This window comes from Achroia grisella, unplaced genomic scaffold, assembly GCF_030625045.1.
Source record: "Achroia grisella isolate CSIRO2021 unplaced genomic scaffold, CSIRO_AGI_Agris_v1 utg1304, whole genome shotgun sequence".
Classification (NCBI taxonomy): Eukaryota; Metazoa; Arthropoda; class Insecta; order Lepidoptera; family Pyralidae; genus Achroia; species Achroia grisella.
This window is the reverse complement of record NW_026712617.1, coordinates 408,747-430,020: the sequence shown is the minus strand read 5'-3', so window position 1 is coordinate 430,020 and position 21,274 is coordinate 408,747. Positions and strand designations below refer to the sequence as shown.

The window sequence follows — 21,274 nt, the reverse complement described above, 5'->3', positions numbered from 1 at the left end:
GCCTATTTTAAGGGAAACATTGAAATTCATAAATAATGTCAAAGTAAATAGAATATAATATAATATTTACAGGTATAATTTTATTCGTAAACATAAAATATTTTATTAAATACTCAAGAGGCCTAAAAACCATTCACTTTTATAGGTGTCGCATTTACCATTAGAAATGTTTAGTCTTTTAATCTATTAAAAATGAGACAGACGTCTACAGTAATACTCGGAACAACACCGTTATACCAATAAAGAGTTGTCTCGTTTACTAACACTTCAATAAAGAATGTCACTTAAATAAAGAATACAGTATATAATAACAACCTAACAGCTTCTGCAATACATAGGCTTTAAACATTTCCGAGCACCTAGTTTATAAATATAATGTAAAACATTTCTAGATAAAGTGTATAAACCGAATACGCAAAAATAGCAAAAATAAAACGTTATAATCTTTCGTTTCATATATCCTTAGACTTATTTAAGATTTAAAATATAACAATATATTTTTATGTGCAATAAAAGTTATTATTATTTTCATGCAATAATTATAAATACATATTAATACTTATATTACTACTACATAGAGTCATTACTCGACGTTAGATACTGTCTGTTTTTGGTAATAATATACATTATATATAGGCGAATTAATTTATCTTGAAGTGGGTTGGAGACAAATTGATAAAAACAAATTCTAATTAGCATATCCTACTAATATCTAGTGGATCAGATCTAAGTAAATATCGATATTACATTAAAAACTACGCACTAACACCCATACTTATTTCTAAAACGTTATAAATATGTATTATATTATATATTGCTAGTAACACGCAATGCCTAACATTGAAGAAGGCCAATAAATAATTTAAACTAAGTTTTTAAGTGGGTTTAAGTTTTTAGATAACCTACAATTTTTTATTCCGATTATTTTGCCTCTAATTTAAAATAGATCAGACAAAACAAATATATAATAACGTATAATAGGTATATCGCTAAGTGATAAGACGTGAGTGGGTTAGAACTAGAGCCTGGTAAAATGTAAAATAGAGTAATCTTAATCTAAAATAAATATACGATCATTTTTAAATATTATTATAGAAGTAGGACTACTGGAGAGGATTTAGATATTTTCACAATAAATATAATCTCTATTAAGCATATGACTAAACATTATTATCTTATTTCGACATTCTGTCGCCAAAAGTAGGTTCATCTTTTGAAAATGTGCCTGATCGATCCATGCTTGGTACAGCTTGCCTTTGTGAGGTTTGTTCGACCTTACCATTGTGTTTTGCACTTTTTGTATTTTTCGGTTTGATGCTAGTTCCTCTTGACGGTGTTATTTGTCTTTGAACTATTTTCGCAGAACTAGATTTCGTAGCCATCATCAACGATCCAAACCTCCGGTCACTTTTCGGTGTAGTATCTGTGGACATTAAAATATTTAATAATCAAAACCACAAAACTCTGTTCCAATAGATCTTAAAAACAATATGAAAAAAGGATTCACTAACTCGTCCATAGAGTGACTAGTGACGTTGGAAATAGTACAAATTAAAAAGTAATAACTGCTTTTCGTTCAGAATTTGAAATAGAAAGCTGTGTCGCCTGTTTGCATACTCAGTTTCACCTATATTGAACCCCTAAAATTTGAAAGATGTATTTCGGTGAAATAAGGCAGTGAAAATTTCAGGATTCAGCAGTATGACAACTTAGTCCTTCGTAAGGGCAACGCTTGATTAATACTACTTGCGTCATATGACACCAAGACTGTGATGTGTTGTGCTATTCGACAATTGCCATTTACCATTCGTAAAATTGACAATTTATGATTATGATGATTATTTATTACTGTACCTTTCTTATCTGCGTCCCTCGCGTTCTTATTAGACGCGCAAGCTTTGTTGTTTACATACACCGGAATTTTAGTCTTCATTTTAGAGTTGTCTGCCTGGTCTGTAAGATAAATAAATATTAATGGAGTATTGAGTACATACTGAAATAAATAAACAGTTTCGACATGTAAACACGAATTCTCAGTCAAAGATATTTGGGTATTGCATGGCGAGGCATGTCTCAAAAATATGGTAAACATACAGAAAACTGTTGAATGATCACTTTCATTGGGAAGTAGTCTAAAATAATATATAAGATAGATATAAATAAAAGCAAGAGTGCAATATTTTTTTGTCATTTTAAAAATAATGAAAAATGTTGTTTTATGAAGAAAATCATCAAATTATAAGAAACTTCATTGGTAACTCAGAAAATAACTGAATATATAGTCAAATTTAACAAATTCAACATTAATATAAAACAGTAGTATCATTAAACCTTTGAATTGATAGGAGGGATACGTTTTTTAACTACAGATAAAATAAATTTATAATGAAGCTCTTTCGATAAACTGCACTACGAAATCTTTGTTTTTTTGCATAATAATATACATATCTCATAAACGGTGTATTGGAAATATAGAACTTGAACCAGTACTGCCATCAACTGGGGCAGTTAAAGATAGAATGGGAATCAAGTCTACATTAAGTTATAAACAATAGATTTGAAACAGGAGCTTGCATAAGATTTGATGCACTCCGTTTCAGTGTAGGCAAACTAGAAATACAATGAATACTAAGCGATGTGAATATTCTCCCAGTATAGCGCGGCGAACATCCGATAAATTCAATCTCATCTAACATATTGTTATATCACTATTGTAGCAAACATGCCTACAGCACATCTGATGATAACCGATTACCGTAGCCTATAGACTCCTTAAAGACTAGGGTGTCGTGTGCGCGTTGCCGACTATGTGAAACCTTCTTACGAGAAAACGTCGGCAGGAGGTTCCTTCCACAATTTAAGTGTAACATACAAATAATGTAAAGCATTATGCAATACCATACTTACTTTCTACATTTGTTCTTTTGCTCTTTGTGTATGTGGCATATTTTATGTTCAGGGAATCACTGTGTGAACTGCACGGTTCAGCCGTCCTTGGTCGTGAACTAGTGGCCAAGCTATCCTGAGAAACAGTGTAGCCCTTTGTTTCGCTCACTTGACGGGATGATTCGCTAGACGATTGTACCTTCGCCGTCAATTTATGTTTTGCTTCTGCACGTTTAGGTCGTGTATTTTTTTGTACTGAAGTGCTGCATTTAGCCATATTATATTTTGCTCTTTCTTCTTGAGCCTTAGTCGTCCTAACAACAGGTGTCTTTTGAGATTGATGTACTTTTTCTCGCACATTTGAGGCGGGATTTGCATAAACTGGTTTACAAGTATATGGTGTAAACCGCGCTTTCATATCATTTATGTCAACATTGCGTGACTGGCTACGATCCCTGGAGTCTTTGTTTGGGCTCCTTCTGCGATCTGCTGAGGAATTTGTGGTAATCGGGCTCTGTATTCCAAACATTATGCATCCCAACTTCCGTAGACGCACAGATAGTTCTAAGGGTAAGTCCTTGAAAGCTTGTGTCCTCACGACCCGTGGAGCGGCACGCACCAGGGTCCGCTCGCAAATAACTCTCCAAGTACAAGCTTGGCTGTAAAATACGTATTGCTCTTTTTGTTTTAGTGTATGGAATAGATATTCGTAGAGACGGCACAGTTGTTCGCCGGGTGCACGCTCTATAGCAACATTGATGCAGTCACTGAGTGCTTGCTCTGAAGCCTCCGGGAGATTAGAGGGTGGAGGGGACAGTGTGCGTACCACAATATCCAATCTGGGGGCTATGAACTCTGCTGATGCATTCATTAAACGGCGACAGAGCCTTTCCACGATATCAGCTCCCCTGCTGTTGCTCTTCAGTGATGATACTGGAAAAAAGAGCCATTATTTATATTTTTGTTATACTTTTATATGCTGCTACAATTCATAAATTAAAGTGGACAAGGTAACCGTAATGACATATGACAAACATTCCCTATTATTAATAAAAAGGTAAATTTATTTAGCTTATATATACGCAGATGATATCAGTTCATATTTAGTTCTTAAATAATAAACGTTGTTGACACTTCATCAAAAACATTGATTTAAAATAATAACTGAATTTCATATTTGATTTACAGAGTTCGGTTACTCTTAAACTACTTGGTCTCAGTTACTTTAGCAGCCAAGCAGCTAGCTTTTTTAAGATGTATCAGTTGAAGGGTAATATCCAAACGTCTGACCTAAATGGGAACAACGCACGACTGCTACTGCAGGCGTTACATGATACAGTGATGGCCGTGGAGCTGATCATTTATATAGGCGAAGGTTTTTACCATCATATATATCTACAGCTTGTACCCCATTCCAGGCAATTAAATAAATTTTATAATCACTCTTACAAGTATTTTATGACATACGGGTTACTACAATATCAATATTATTTAATACATACTTATAATGCCACATCCGTATATAGTTTCCACCACATTTTCCTCACTCATGTTTATGATATGCTGTTGGTAACACGTTTCAGAGAGATCAGCCGGCAGAGCTGCGAATGCTCTAGTTGGCCATACTCTAGAAAAATGTTTTGTGATCCAACGCAAACATTTGTGACAAAGGTCATCCAATCCATACAGTGATGACAATGGGAAGCACTCAAGCACACCCAAAGTACAAACAGAACAAGGCTGAAAGAAGAATATTGTATAGTTTAACTTTTTTTTTTGTCATAAAATTTACTCATTTATAAGTGTAAATATAAAACAAACATACCCAATGAAAGTGGTGGCAATATTTGGATTTTAAAGTATACATTATAGCTTCTTTTAGTCCTTCCAAGCCTAACATGTCAGCTATAGTCGCCAACTCCACAATACTAATGGAGTCGGGAATTAAAGCCGCCCCTGAGTAGATGTGACAGAGGGTGAAGTGTACTACATTAAACGCAAACCTGTAATAAATAAAAACATCGAAATATAGTTCAAAAACACATACAATACACATACAATATTATTGTTACTATATCTTTCAAGCAAAATCTATAAGATGTACATAGTACACTTGGTACTTAAGTGAAGGATGATATATGTACCGGTATATCCCGTAAGGTAACTACTAGATAGTAGGAATAGTGATAAAGAAATATGTATATGTGGCTGTACTATGTGATTAAATGATTTTTATTTTGGGATGAACTTTTAATTTTTTATTATATTATTTATTCGCTATGAATTGATTTGGCTATGGTTATGGTATTTAGCATTCATCTACTTACGGTGGTAACAAAATCACATTTCCAGCACTCTCGACCCAACCACCGCTTAAAATACCAGCAAAGTATTGACACCTGTAAAATATTATCACTATATTAGATGCACCATTTTTGGTCAACAATTACGCCATAATAATTTAAGCAAGGCGACCATTTTTACTACTAATTAATGATATCTAACAACACTTTCTTCTTGGTCAATATTAACTTGTCAGTTAGTTTTGTCCTGATTAAATCGTCCTAAACTGTATCTGTACACACTATTACATGATATAAGACTTATTCCCATTGTAAATTAGGCAAAACCCAACCTAAAATCCAATACCATCGGAATTAAAGCGCTATATAAACGGCTAGACCACCGGGACCGTTCATACGTATCATAATATATCTGCTGCAAGGGAAATTACTATTTAAACTGAAGTATATAGTTTCCAACAAGATTTTACAAAAATACAAAATATCATATCTAGAAGTCAACACAAATAACAAATAAACGTTGAGTTAAACTGATTAAATCACCAATGGGTTACGCACTAAACATTGCAATTTTAACATGTTGATTCATTAAGATCAGATTTTGCTAGTTATATAGAAAAGAAGTACTCAATATCTGTAAGTGTAATTTCCAATTGTAAAAAACAAAGAGGTCTAATATGACGTGTAAAAATAACAAGGTAATAGAAAATATTGGAATTTATTAAAGGCAAGTTTTGTTTTTTTTTCAGAAATAAATTCAGAAGTAGTAGATTTCATCATTCAGTAGAAAATTTAATATTAGAAATGAAAAAATAAAAGTAGAATATGGGATTTGCAATGAATTGTTGGTTAAGAATAACACGACTACAGATATATTAATTATATTAATGATTCTATTCAATAGTATAGAAACATATTAATTGAATTATGCTGTTCTACAATATAGTAAAAGTTCACTTGGTAATATGCCAACACAAATAATAAAGAGTAGACTATGGCTTCAGCCTAATTATTACAAAAACTTATTACGGTGCGTATGTTCGGCATAATTAAAAAACCAGTAGTTTTCCTGCCTGTTATTTAATTCTGAACATGATTTAGGCATAATTTGTTAAGATTTTTCATTCATTGAAATATACATGAGAAGTTCGTAAAAATTAAAAAAAATATTATTGGATACATTTGGTTACAACATATGCAGTAAGAATAAGATATAGCTATCATTTTCTCATACATCAACGTAGATTAGATAGACATTACGTTATCACGACGTTTAGATTACATACCTCGATGATAAAATGCACTTGTGCGCTTTAATACGTCTTCCTGACACTTCTACAATAACATCCGGTGCAATTTCTTCTAAAAACATGCGAAGCAAATCTTGGCCAAGGCGAGACTGACAACTGCCAATTAAACTCAAAGTCTGGCTGGTTTCTTCTGTTGTACTATTTTCTAAAATCAGATATACACAATTTAATATCTTTATATATAAAAATTAGTTGGCACGTTGTTTGTCCACGATGGACTACTAAACTACTGAACTAATTGCAAATTTGATTTGCACATTGTGTGCAATTTGATCCAACTTAGCGTCCATCTCAATTTATAGGCACAATATTATTTTATTCAAGAACCTTAGCAAGGCATGTCCGGGTTTGCTAGTACATTTATATATTACTATTTAAAAAAGTTACTTTAGTTTTCTTACCAACAACAGAACGACACATGCTGCTTTGAACGCTGCTAATTTCCGACATGTCCGAAGATGGTTCATCTGCATCACCAGGACTCGAGGATGCTCCTAATCTAAGAGAAGATCGTGTTCTTGCTGATAACGATCCTGGCATGCTTCTACTAAATTCATTTTTCAAATGGGGAAACAACCTGTTCAAACTTACTGCATTCTCTGAATGAAATGAACTAATAACTTCTATAGGTATTGAAGTACTATTATGATTTTGTCCTCCCCAATTATTCTCAGGTATAGACCTTGTCATTCTTACATCTAGCACTGCTTCGTTGCTGTTAATAGGAGTTTCACATTTTTGGATTGGTTTGTCTAGATCTGATAATTTCACAAAAAGATCAGTTGAAGGTTTCACTGTAGTTTCATCTGCCAAAGCGGAGGTATCTGATATTTTACTAGCAGAAACTGTTTTTTTTTTTAAATCACTGATAGAATTCTCCGTTACCTCTGGGATCTCTTGCGTAGAATTTTTATAATTTCTTTGAGGCAAACTAATGATCTCTGAGATACTTATATTTGGATCATTGCATAGCGATTCATATTTTTCAAAAGTACTATCATTATTAGAAACGAGCTCAGTTTGCAATTTAGTCTCTTTTAACTCGGTGGCATATGAAATTTTACTGTCAGGATGAGAAACTGAGGTTGTTTGTAAATCACCCAAAGAATGGTACTTTTCTACCGCGACATTTTGCGTAGAATTTTTATCATTTCCTTGGCGTAAACTACTAATGTCCGAAGTACTTAAATTCGATTCATTAGATAGTGATTCGTAAGTACTATCATTTTTTGTAGATGTGGCAATGAGACTACAATCGACTGAAGTCTTCCCTCTCTTTCGAGATTTCTGCACATTCTTATTCTTTTCATGTTCAACACAAGTACTCCTTTTTATATTTAATGATGATGTTAACCTAGCCGGCATTTCTTTCAAAGTAGAATTTTCACCTAAGTCTATATACATGGAAAACATATTTTTCTTTTCTGTGTTATCCGTATTATGGTTATCGTCTTTAGATGTTGTGGAATCTGATAGTGTTGCTAAATCTATATAAAATTTATGATATGACTTTTCACTGCTATCTGAGTCACCAGAACTTTTATTTTTATTACAGGACTCGAGACTACTGCTTAACTTAGAAGTAGCTTTTAAGCTTTCACAAACTTTATCACCTGGTTTCATTGGAGTAGACGTTACAATCACATCTTCATTTGATATTTTATTGTTGGACATATCAACTACCCAAGCAGAAGAACAAGATGGTTTTGATACTTTGTTACTGTTGATATTCTCCATGGGTGGTGTATAGGCCCCGGAAACAATTGGTATATTTTCTAGTGTTCTACGTGTCAAAGAATTATAATTAGTAATTTGAGGTAAATGATCTTCTATTGAAGCACCTCCTGAGATTATAGGAGATTCGTTAGATTTTTTAATCGTTTTATTATCTACATGCTTCTCAGACAATTTTATCGAAGACGTGGTTAAATTTGTGACAGATTCGTATTGTACCATGGACGAACCGTTAAGAGACATTATAGAATTATGTGGCGTTGTGGCTGAAAATAGTAGAGACCTAGTGCTACCATTTTTAATATTACCGTCGATTGAGATTTCTTCCACGTTACAATTCTTTTTACTATTGGAATCTTCATCTCTATTAAGTTCATACATATTTTGACCTAATGACGAATCATCTGTTAAAAGTGTCATTTCAAAAATAGTAGGTGACAAATCTTTTTGTACCGAGTCCGAGTCTTTAGTTTCAGCCTGTTCTAAAGAGTCGTCATTTTCATTGCCTTCAGACCAATCATTTGGACTCATATCTTGTTTATTTGTGCAACAGGGAACAGGTTGACTCGGTAATGGTAGTATTGCTGTTTTTATATTATTTTCTATAACATTTATTTCTGTACAAATTTTTATCGTTTCGTCTTCTTCATCGGCCAAACTTGCAGCATCGATAAAACAGCCAGTTGATTTAAAAGGAGATTTTTGAACTAAGCTTGATGATAAAGCAGTACCATGGTCTTGATCGTTAAATTCAATTAAGGAATTATGATTAAAATATTGACGTTCATTATTGAGAAACTTCTCACAAATATCTTTTTCAGCTAACTTCGGAGGAAATACAGATTCCCAAGACCCTGTTTCTGATGACAAAGATGATGATTCTAATATAACTATTTCTTCATTCTGTCTTTGCTTTTCTTCTTTTGACGATTTACAACTTACATTTTCTTTCAATCTAGTTGAATTTGTATTAAAACAATTAAAATCTATTTCTGAACAATTACCACTTAAAGCCACTTGTGGTAACGTACCTAGTTTTAATCTTTGTGGTGGGTACTTATCTGTTGTTGGACTAGATACAGAATCGTGAGAGTTACTTGCATCATCCGCAGTTAAGTCAAATAAAGTGCTTTCTGTTAATGATGCATCGGCTAATGTTACATCTTTATGACTTGTAAGGCTTTCCAATAAACCTGTATTTTCCAGTCCCGAATCAGAGGAGGTAAAAACATTGTCCATGTTTGCAATATTATGTCCAACATTTAATTGATAATGACAACCGATAGCGTCAATTCCTGGAGAACAAGTGTATACAGCAGACAAGTAATCAGAAGATGAACTTGGGTCATCCGTAATTAAACTGTCTGGCGAATATGTAGGATCCGCAAACTTAGCGGATACAGATTCAATTTTTTTTGAAACTATGTAATCATTATGTTCATCCCTATATGGATCACTGATTTTTGAATTTTGACTAGGGGCCACATTAAATCTTTCAGTTTTTTTAATTTGTACTATATTATCTTTAAGATGAGTACTATTTAAAATATCACAACTGTTGGAATGTTTGACTGTTTGGGATGTTTGACTAGAATTAAGAGACAATGAAGTCGGTTTTATGCACTGGGGAAAGGAGACATTAATTTCTTCCTGTGTTTGAGATTTTATAATAGACTGAAATGCATTAGAGAGGACGTCTTGTTCCATGAGTTCTTTATCTAATAAATTACCATCAATTGGCACTAATGCATAATATTCTTTAGTCAATTCAGTACTGGGAGTTGAGTTTTGCGTAATTGGAATTTCTTTCTCGTCATGCGGGCTTGTGCATTTAGGAGTTAAAAACACTTCTGGTTCTACTATATCTTCTTTACTATTCCAAGAATTATCGGGTGTGTATTTGATTAAACTAAATGTATCATTAATGTGTGCAATTATTTCTTTTTCTTGTCTCTTTATGTTGCATTCGGTGTACGTGTCGCTGAAAAGTAATAATAATGTTCTATAATTTACAAATATGAAAAAATATACACATAGATTTTATATAAATAACAATATACTATGCCTGTCCTCATGATAAAATCTATCTTTATCATATGTAATTATTAGTTTACTCTAAAATTTAATAAACAAACATACAGACATAACATAGAGATACACTCATGTTTTATCATTTACAGAAAAAGCTCACTATCACAACAACCTGTTGATCACATCCAAATTTATAAAATATTTTTTTATTTGTTCAATAAAACGCACTTCCCAATCGCGTTGTTTGCAATGTGAAGGAATTTGCTCTGAAAATATAGTAAAACGTGTGGAATATATTAATACCACACGTTACACAAAATAACAGCAATATAGTTTGTCAACACAAATAAATATAGTTTGTACATAAAAAATATAACCATTCAGATTAAATAAATATATAGTCATGCCAAACAAAAGTAAATCAATAAAAAAGTTAGTGAGTAATATGGAATCGGATCATTTTACTTTTTAATTCAGAACTTAAAGATAAATCCACTACACTCTGCTTCTTTCAAACTCCACTTGTGACTTCCAGTAATAGTACAAATTTTATTAATATCATATAGGTCTTTATGCAATCTCGTTAAAATACAATTAAAATGGCAATTATTTACTTTTTACACGCAAAAAGATATCAAAACAAACTATATTCGTGCAATTCATAGTAAATAATTCACACATTTATCGATTCAAGTAATTTGTACAGTTCAAGGTAATGAAAACTGTAAATCAAGGAATAACATTGTATGTACATTGAGGTATAATAGTACAAAAGTTTGATTGGTATTAATGATAAAATAATTAGATATCACATAAATTTATTTATTAGAAACAAACATATTTACAGCTGAAGGAAAGTCACGATAATCTATAAATGCCTAAATTCGTGTTATGCATGACTAAAGTGGCACGTTAACGACTGGGAGAAGGACCTAAATAACGAATAATTTCAAAATCCAATACATCTAAGTATTATATTAATTACGAAAATGAACTGTTGATGAAAAACTTTTAAATATTGGAAATATTTAAAACTTTTTCGTACTGTACTGTATATTAAGCTTGTTGAAGAGTTCATTCTTCAAGAAGAGAAGAGAACATCCTTTTTGTTAGAGTAATATTGCAAAATACGTAACCACTTTATGATATGAATATCATGACATTCGTGTGACGTAATATAGCGGATAGCGCATATTGAAACTGAAGGTAAATAAGTTAAAAAATAATTCATTAATATCTTAACTGGTTCTATTTATAGAATAAAACATTAAACTTGAAAAGCGCAATGCATAATTATTGAAACGAATACAATAAAAACAATATACTATACAATAAACTTTTACTGAAGATAAAAAAATATTACGGATTTCAACTGCGAATAAAATAAGCAATATATCTATGCTATCTTTGCTATGCTGTTTCAAATGACATATAGGTCATCTCATTCCTGTAAAAGTCGGAATGATAAGCACATGTGTGCCGTAGACAGACGAGAACATCAAAAATATTATTCAAACTAGAAAAATGGCTGAAGGTCAATAAAAAATGTTAGTAACTAATTCATTTAGTGAGTGTAAACAATAATAATATTAACTGTACTATTAACTGAACACATTCTTATTACTTACGGCGTCCCAATAAAAAAAGTATTAGGCTTGTACGAAAACTCCAGACACTTGTTAATATAATAATAATTCGAAACACGGGTGTTTCGGAGAGGTGCGTATATAAACTTCTTATCATATTAAGAATAAATTGTGTTTATTTCTAAAGAAAATATATTCATTTATTTTCACATTCTGTCATCGAATAATAAAAGAGCAACATAGTAAGATGGACGTTTCAATTAATTTCATAATACATAAAGTATTTAAGGCTGTAACGTAAAATTGTATTTATTAACCTAAACGGAACTGTTAAGATAATATAATAATTCAGTTATTCAGCTACATAAGATCTCGATACATAGACACAGATAGTCGTAAGGTACAAATAACATATGTTTTATTTTTCTTTTACTCCTTAAGAGAAAGACACTGAAGACAAAAAAAATGATACGTGCTGACCTGATCAATGTGCATGTAATAAGTCACTAAAATATATTAAAATAAAATACTTATAGCATTAGGTTACGTAGTTTCTCTAAAAAGGGAGTCTCACTACCACTTACGGTCTACTAAGCGTATTCTACAGAGATAAAGTATATTTAAAAAAAAAATCTAAACTTTAGTTAGTACATTCATTGAAATTACGTAGAGCTCTCAGAAATAAACAATATTAACACTGCATTCTCTATTTGCATCTACAATTTATAATCTTATTTTTTCTATCTTAACGTATAATACATGTCCGTTAAGGTTTACATGCTCATAATATTTTGTCAGCTAAAAACATTAAACTATTCAAGCAAATAAAATAAACAGAATATAGAATAATAATCGACAAATTAGAACGACGAAAGCGGCCTTAACTACAATTGCGAACATATAGCAAACATGAACACAATTCTTACCTTATGAAAGAATAAATTTCATCAAACGTATTACGTCCGATATTCAGATGCAAAATTGTTTCAAGTTTATGATAAAATTTCTTTGTACGAGCTTTAAGAATACACGTATGGGTTAGTAATTTTAGTTTACCACACACTACTTCAATGTCAGAATAAATAGATTCATCAAATATTCTGGAACAAATAAGACAGTCACGTATATGAACAAGTTGTGAGATATGAACGAATGAGCTACCACAACATGTTTCACTAAGGTTCAATGCATATTTTAACTGAATATAAATACTATGTATTATGTTTCACTAAGGTTCAGTATGTATTTTAACTGAACATAAATGCAACGTATTATGTTTCTCTAAGGTTCAATGCATATTTTAAATGAACATAAATCCAATGTATCTTGTTTCACTAAGGTTCAATATGTATTTTAACTGAACATAAATGCAACGTATTATGTTTCACTAAGGTTCAATGCATATTTTAACAGAACATAAATACAATGTATCTTGTTTCACTAAGGTTCAGTATGTATTTTAGCTGAACATAATTGCAACGTATTATGTTTCGCTAAGGTTCAATGCATATTTTAAATGAACATAAATCCAATGTATCTTGTTTCACTAAGGTTCAGTATGTATTTTAACTGAACATAAATGCAACGTATTATGTTTCTCTAAGGTTCAATGCATATTTTAAATGAACATAAATCCAATGTATCTTGTTTCACTAAAGTTCAGTATGTATTTTAACTGAACATAAATGCAACGTATTATGTTTCTCTAAGGTTCAATGCATATTTTAAATGAACATAAATACAATGTATCTTGTTTCACTAAGGTTCAATATGTATTTTAACTGAACATAAATGCAACGTATTATGTTTCTTTAAGGTTCAATACATATTTTAAATGAACATAAATCCAATGTATCTTGTTTCACTAAGGTTCAATATGTATTTTAACTGAACATAAATGCAACGTATTATGTTTCACTAAGGTTCAATGCATATTTTAACAGAACATAAATACAATGTATCTTGTTTCACTAAGGTTCAATGCATATTTTAAATGAACATAAATGCAACATATCATGTTTCACTAAGGTTCAATGCATTTTTAACTGAACATAAATACAATGTATCATAATAATCTTAAATATCGGTCTGTTAACAATAACTTTAAATTTCTTTGATGATAATCATAAATAAAGAATTTTTATACTGATCCCAATAAACAATGCAAAACTTGCCTGCATTTTTTTATTTATCTGATAATTATTTACCTAAACGCAACGTACATCTAGTTGTACGTTGCTGCGATTGTAAAAACTAACTGTTAAGTTAGTTATTTATATATTTATTAAACAGTGAGATAGTTAAAATAAAAACATCATTTTCATGTGATGTTTATATTTACTATTATCAACTAATTATTTTAAAAACTTTTATTTGTATTATGAATAATTATCATTGTGCCAATATTATCTAAAACTACTACAAATGTTAATCAGTAGAGTACCTTACGTAAATAAACGAGTAAATTCACTCAATAAGGTATTTTCCTTGCCTTTTTAACATGTTCTTCCACTCGCAATCTGGAGCACAAGCGATTTAGCGCGGGAAAGTCAGCGCGCGCAATAATGAGTTATTTTACTATAATTTCCAATTTCTTCCAATTTCACGCGCAAACAGCCTCCTTTACAATTTCATTTTGTTTTCTCAAGACATTTTTTAGATTTAAGAGGTATTAATAACTCTTTAATTATGTCTTTGCTCTGTAGTCAGATGTACGCCATTTTGTAAGTATAATAAATTTTACAGGATCAAACCCGATTGAAGGACGCGGGAAAACGCAAGCTAGCGGCGAGCGCGGGCTTTATAATTATTTTTGTCTACATTTACATGCTCATTATTTCCTAAAGCCTATTCACTCGTGAGCGTATGAAAATTAGTTATGTTAGGTAAAGTATCGGACACACATCTATCTAATGGACACACAATAGTTGTTACACGCGAAACCGTATGTTTTTGTTTAATATAACAGACAGCCTATGTGTGCGTCTTCGTAATACAATCTATTATAACGTCAAATACGAAATCCGTTCAGCCTTTATAGTCGTAAAAAAGTAACAAACTTATTTATATTACTAGTATGGACTAGGCATAGCAAGATATGTCTGAACTACAAAAATGTGTCTCAGGAAATTACGTATGCGTTTTAATCAGCAGAAAAAATAATTGTCCATGTTCAAAGAAGTGAACAGAGACAGCAAATTTAAATATGTTCAAAAAATTCGATTACTCATTGGAGCTTACTGCCGCAGTAGGCTCCAAAGAGTATGGTGAAGAAATGAATAGAAAACATATTAGAAAATACTAAGGATGACTGCATTTATTTGATTAACCCAAAACTAAATGTCCCGTTGACGACCCTCGCGACCCTAATGACCTTTTCTTTAAATCGCTTGTTCTTGTTCCACAGGGACTCCTAATTACATAATTTTGTTGAAACCGAGCTATACAAGTGTACTTTTATATCTCGGTTTCAACAAAATAATACCGTTTTATTAATGTTACTGGACTAATAATCTGCCGTCCTACCCAATTTTGAAATATATAAAAAGTAAGATATTCTATATTTTTAATAAATTAAAAACTATTAAAATACATTGCGCAAAGTTTTTTCCACTAATTTACTCACTAAAATATACTTAATGAAATTACTAGGTAATGTGTCCACGAGTGTAGTAGTTCATGTGCGAGATATTAATAATATTAAGTTTAAAAAGAACAAGTGTTGAGTGTCTTGGCAGATGTTCTCAAATGAAACTGCAGCTTTAAATGAAGGATAGATAAAAAAACTATAAAATTATTTTCTTAAGTGACTAAAATGTCCTATACTATAAGAATAAATCATTTTTTAATGTGAATTTGATGGTATGCTGTAGATAGACATAACACGATGACGTGGAGGACCCTCGTTATCATGTGACGACTGAAGTACCCAGTCCTGTAATACCTAAAACTAAGATGTTCTCGGTAACTTGTGATTTCACTGCCTTATTTACCCACCCATTATTTCAAGACAGGTAGAAAAGGATGCGCAGTATAGCGGTTTAAGAAAACTAAAACTTTTGTCCTTTTTATTTCATGTGATTATGAATTGGCGCGTAACATCTTTTAATATTATAAACGCGAAAGTTTGTGAGTATGGGTGTATGTTTGTTGCTCTTTCATGGAAAAATTACTGAAAATTTTTTTTAATGGAATTTTACTGTAATACAGCTTATATATCATAATAAGATATAGTCTCAAAATTTCACGCGGGTGAAACCGCGGACACAGCTAGTAAATTATAATAAGAATACTTTATGACTTTAATGACATCGAAAAATAACACAATAAACATTATATTAGTGTTGCTTTTTCTCGACACTACCTATAAGTGACGATGACAAACCCATTTTACCTATACAAAATAAAAAAAATAAGGAACATAGACTTTCTCGTATGTAGTTAGAAATGAAAGACCAAGTTATTTATGATGAATAAAAGAATGCATTGTTTTAATGGAAACTTGCAGTAGATATACATGTACTGCAAGTTTATAATGGTATCAGCAGTTTTTTTAATAACATATTGTGTTTACTTATCCCTTAAAAGTATTTATGTGTTTCGTCATATGTGATATGACGTATCCAACGACTCATAAAAACCCATCATCCCGATAACTCTATAGTTTAACGAAATATCTAATTTTAAATGGTGTCGTAATAAAGATAAATTCTACGTGCACATTAGTAGGTATTAAAATTGAACGTTTTAATCTTTGTTATATAAATAAAATACACCGTATGTATGTAGGTATACAATTGTGTCGACTATTTTGACAAGAATAATATTCTCCTACTTCCGTCTTTTCATTTACAATAATATTTTATATACCTAGCAACATCTTCCTCCAATTGTTGTTGGAGTTGTATCTCCAAAAGTAGGCATTCATCAGAAGCCGATGGTGAGGCCGCCGCGGGCTTACGCGACGAGCGAGCGCCCGGCATCAAGCATTTCTGCAACATAGTAAACACATGTGATTGGAACACATGAATAACACAAACATATAATTATAATATGATGCATGTTTATCAACGTAAGTATACAATACATATATTATCTAATGACGATGCTATCATCAAAACAAATTCCATTAGGTCATTAGTACTAACCTTAGTTAGATTAGAGAAAATCATTTTGTAGTTATCATTATTAATGAATTTCTATATTGAAATCATCTTAATCTTAATCCTTAATTACAGTATAAAAGAAAGTCGCGGTCGCTCTCTGTCCGTCCCTATGTATGCTATATGTATATATACATGAAAATCTTTAAAACTACGTAACAAATTTTGAAGCAGTTTTTTTAATAGATAGTGAATCTAGAGGCAGGTTTATATTATAATACATGTACACCCGGGCGAAGCCAGGACAAATAACTAGTAAGATTCTAAAGGTGAAAGATATTCTTGGAGGTATTAGAAGGAACATGATTAAATGCGAGAGAAGCCGTGGGTAAAAGCTAGTTTACCCGCGGAAAGAGTAATTTGTAACTATGGATGTTTGGTACTCTTTCACACAACACACAACTGAACGGATTTTGATGATATTTTACAGTAATATAGCTTATGCATCAGAATAACATACAGGCTATTTTTATTATTGATATTTAACAGAAACCGCGGGCACAGCTAGTAGTGAATACTATTAACTGTGTATAGATACAATGAGATAAGTTGTTGTATTTAAATGCAAATCATGTTCCTATTGTTTGCCATAACCAATAATGACATCACAGCAGCATTATTATTATTCCAGACTCAGTGTTAAGGCACATTATTATATTAATGAGCAACATGAAAATCAACTTCAACATGCATTTCTATATATTATTAGAGGTCCCTTATAAAATTGTTTCAACAAAGGTAAAGTTTAAATTTTAAGATGTTTTACAGTATGAATCAAATAGGCGAAAATTATATTTAAATAAAAAAAAATTCTCTTGTAACATTGTTTCTACATTTGCCATATCCAATTCTGAGTTGACTTTTTTCCAATCTGTTTACTTCTCTGAGTTGAACCCAAAGTAATTTTGAGTGTAATTCAATGTTTATAATCTATGATATGTTTTTCTTAATATTCAATCTACTTTGAAAATATGGAGATGTTGATATAGAAAAATCAAGTATCTTAACATAAACAGTTTATTCATTCATTCATTCATTCATATTGAAAGCGGATTCATCCAAGAAGAATAGGTAAGAAACTTACTTGTTTCTTTTTTAAATGCATATTATATACACACTTGGATTTTGTGTATATGTAGACTACCAAAATGGCATTAATTCACAAGAGGATAATTATTAAATAAATAAAGTAATAAAACAAATCAGTAATAGTGATTAAAGCAACCCAAAAGCTAGAGATGCATCTGTTTACGAGGATAACAATAGTTGAATTGAGCATGATGAATATCATAAACATCATGACAGACTAAAGACACTTGATCATGTCAGTAGTAATATTACAACTGTATGAATATCCATAGTAAACAACATATAAATTTAAGAACCATTTTTTTTGGAATTGTATCTGAAATGTACTTCAAAACTGTCGCTAAGAGGAACACAGTTCATATTGTTGTCTACTAAAATGTTGCATATAATTAATTCTTTAATAGGTATAATCAATTTTCAATGTAAAAATTGTAATGGTGTTGTATTCTTACTGTTTTTATAAATGAGTTAAGCAATATTAAGCCTAACTTACTTTAAATTCAAATTTACTATCCTATTTTTTTCCTTATCTAATAAATAAAGTTGAAGAGTTAGTGTTGTTCGGTTTACTAATCTCAAGAACTATTGGTTAAATTGATAAAATATTTTAATGTTGGATAGACCATTCATTGATTACAGCTGTATAATAAGTATACAATAAGATAAATATGAACAGACACAAAGATATATGTCCCTAAAACTGTGTCAATTAGTTCATCATCAAACACCAGATTACACATTTAATAAATGCATTTTAACTCTTGGTCCTTTTCATTCCCTTTGATAAAAGGTGACAAAATATTACAATTAAAATAGAATTCTAGGTTTTAGTTTGTACTATTGTATTTGATAACATGTCTGTATTTTATTGTTCATATTACCGAAATAGAATAGCAACATTTTGTTAAATTTGAAGTATCACATTACATAGTTCTAAATGGATTTCAAAAACGAAATGATTTAATCGATTAAACTTCGATCAAATGACGCTTTATTACAATGTCTGCTACTAAAACTAGGTACCAGTTAAATAAACAAAACTTAGCGCCATAAATTATAATGCAAAGGTATTAATATGACCTACCTCTATTATGTATCCAATTTGTTATTTTTGCAACAATGAAATGATAAAAGAAAACTGTAGAACGTATTGGAACCAAGCACAGATTTATAAGTCTGAAAGTCTGATTAACATATGCACCGGCGTACGTATTTGTAAAATTAGATTTATAAATGAATTTAGACAAAATTAGTGCATTAAAAGGACTGAAAAATACGATTTAATATAGCTGTTACCGTAGCGTAGTAAACTATGATGAACGATGTACTACAGATTAAATTCAATAATGTTCAATAAGTTCACCATTCACCATAGACAATAGACTTTTTTTTAATTTACTCTTTGGTTTTTATGCTTTGTTTTTATCGAGATACAAATATGAGCCACTGCAAAATGAGCCCAAATTTAATTTGGAGGATAGTAATTTGTTTGCCGTTGAATATAAAATTTCAATAGCCGACTAACCAATTGTTACTTTATAGGTATGTGATAATAATTTATAGGTAGTAAAACTGTTGTAATTTAAAGACATATAACAAGATGAGATTGCTGTCTAACGCACTCAATAAATTTATTCGACTAATTAATGGAGGAGATTGTTAGTAATGGGAATTGGTAGCGCCATTATTAGCATTTTAACATCTCAACCTCCACACGACATATCTTTTCACTTGCCCTGACAGATATTAAAACGGTGAATTGCACAGATGAGAAATATTACATTGTAAAAGAAACTTCATACAACTACACATATACTTCTTTTCAACACATTTCATATGTCTTGTGATTCCATATAAGAATAGCAATAAAATAATCCTTTATTTGGAGCAACCGATACTTATACCATATTATCTTATCTCTGCTTATAAACTAGTCGATTATGCGCGTATTCGTTTTTGGATAAACGGCGTATATACCGTAATATAATCTATCTTCTATTTTTCATTTAACTCAACCGTTTAGCTATGAAAGAGTAACAAACAGTTGGACAGATACATTTTCATTCGTCTGGCAAGAGTTGGTCCTAAGCCACGCCATAAATCCTTCCGTGGGATCGGAGTCCCTCTACCCATGAAGAAAAACTTCCGGTGAAGCAGTAAATCCATATACCACCATCAGACAAAATTAACATTTTTTGAATTTATAATAAAATGATACTAAGCCTCTTTTTATTAGAATGAATTTATTATTACTCTTAAAATGAATTTTGAATCATTTTAAGAGTTCTACTTCCGTTTTTGTAAAATTGGTTCTATTTATCCCTTGTATTATTCGGAATTGCATACACTTCATAAGTGAAACCGTAATAAACTAATATATATGTAATAAAGTTGTGTTCTGAGAACGTAACTTCATACGGGAATAATGACTACCTAGAATAGAATAGAATAGAATAGAATAGAATAGAATAGAATAGAAAATCATCTATTCAAATAAACTTAATTTAAGCACTTTTGAATAGTCAACATTTTTTTAAATCTACCGCTTATTCGGAAAGTTGTCTCATCACAAGAAGAATAAGCAAGAAACTTGTGTGGTGCTCTTTTAAACAATCCTTATAAGTTCACATTTTACAAGTCGAAACGTGTGAATACAAACTACCAACCAGCACTAATTTATTTAGGCTCAAATATAAAAACACAATAAGATTAAATCAGTCGTAGTGATAAGAGCAGACCAGTCCCTACAAGCAGCTCTCGTTCACGAGTATGACGGATGAGCCAGCCATCACTGCGCTCGACCATATTTTAGGGAGCCTAAGCAGATTTATCACAATTATTTACCCCCCATCCCCCTTGTCAGCAAAAGTAAGCAAAGCTCTTACCCCCTCCACCCATGCTTACGTAAACATCTCTCAATTAATGTATTGTTTTTTTTAGCAAAGTCAATGTGAGGGTTGCCATTCCTGTAAAAAAGTAAATTACGACCGATGACGTAATCATCATACAGACTCCCCCACCCCCATGTCATCCAAAATAAGCAAAGAAAAGACCCCCCCCCCCCCTATAGTGCTTACGTAATACTTGAACGGCCCCTTATTACATGTGAACCAATTTAATATAGCAGAGATAGCATAATTTGCATCGTCTAAATGATTACATTGGCGACAAAT

General features: G+C 31.3%; 1 protein-coding gene across 1 annotated transcript; it reads right to left on the bottom strand.

The window, feature by feature from the left end:
• Positions 1-629: 629 nt before the first annotated feature.
• Positions 630-19,320, bottom strand: LOC131855128 (uncharacterized). Its single transcript, XM_059206372.1, has 11 exons — positions 19,186-19,320; positions 16,720-16,841; positions 12,777-12,950; positions 6,901-10,214; positions 6,476-6,644; positions 5,214-5,285; positions 4,712-4,889; positions 4,389-4,626; positions 2,908-3,819; positions 1,855-1,953; positions 630-1,423 (listed from the first exon to the last, which is right to left on the bottom strand). The coding sequence occupies exons 2-11, from the start codon at positions 16,830-16,832 to the stop codon at positions 1,176-1,178; spliced, it is 5,517 nt and encodes a 1,838-aa protein (XP_059062355.1). The 5' UTR covers positions 16,833-16,841; positions 19,186-19,320; the 3' UTR covers positions 630-1,175.
• Between the last annotated feature and the right edge of the window lie 1,954 nt (positions 19,321-21,274).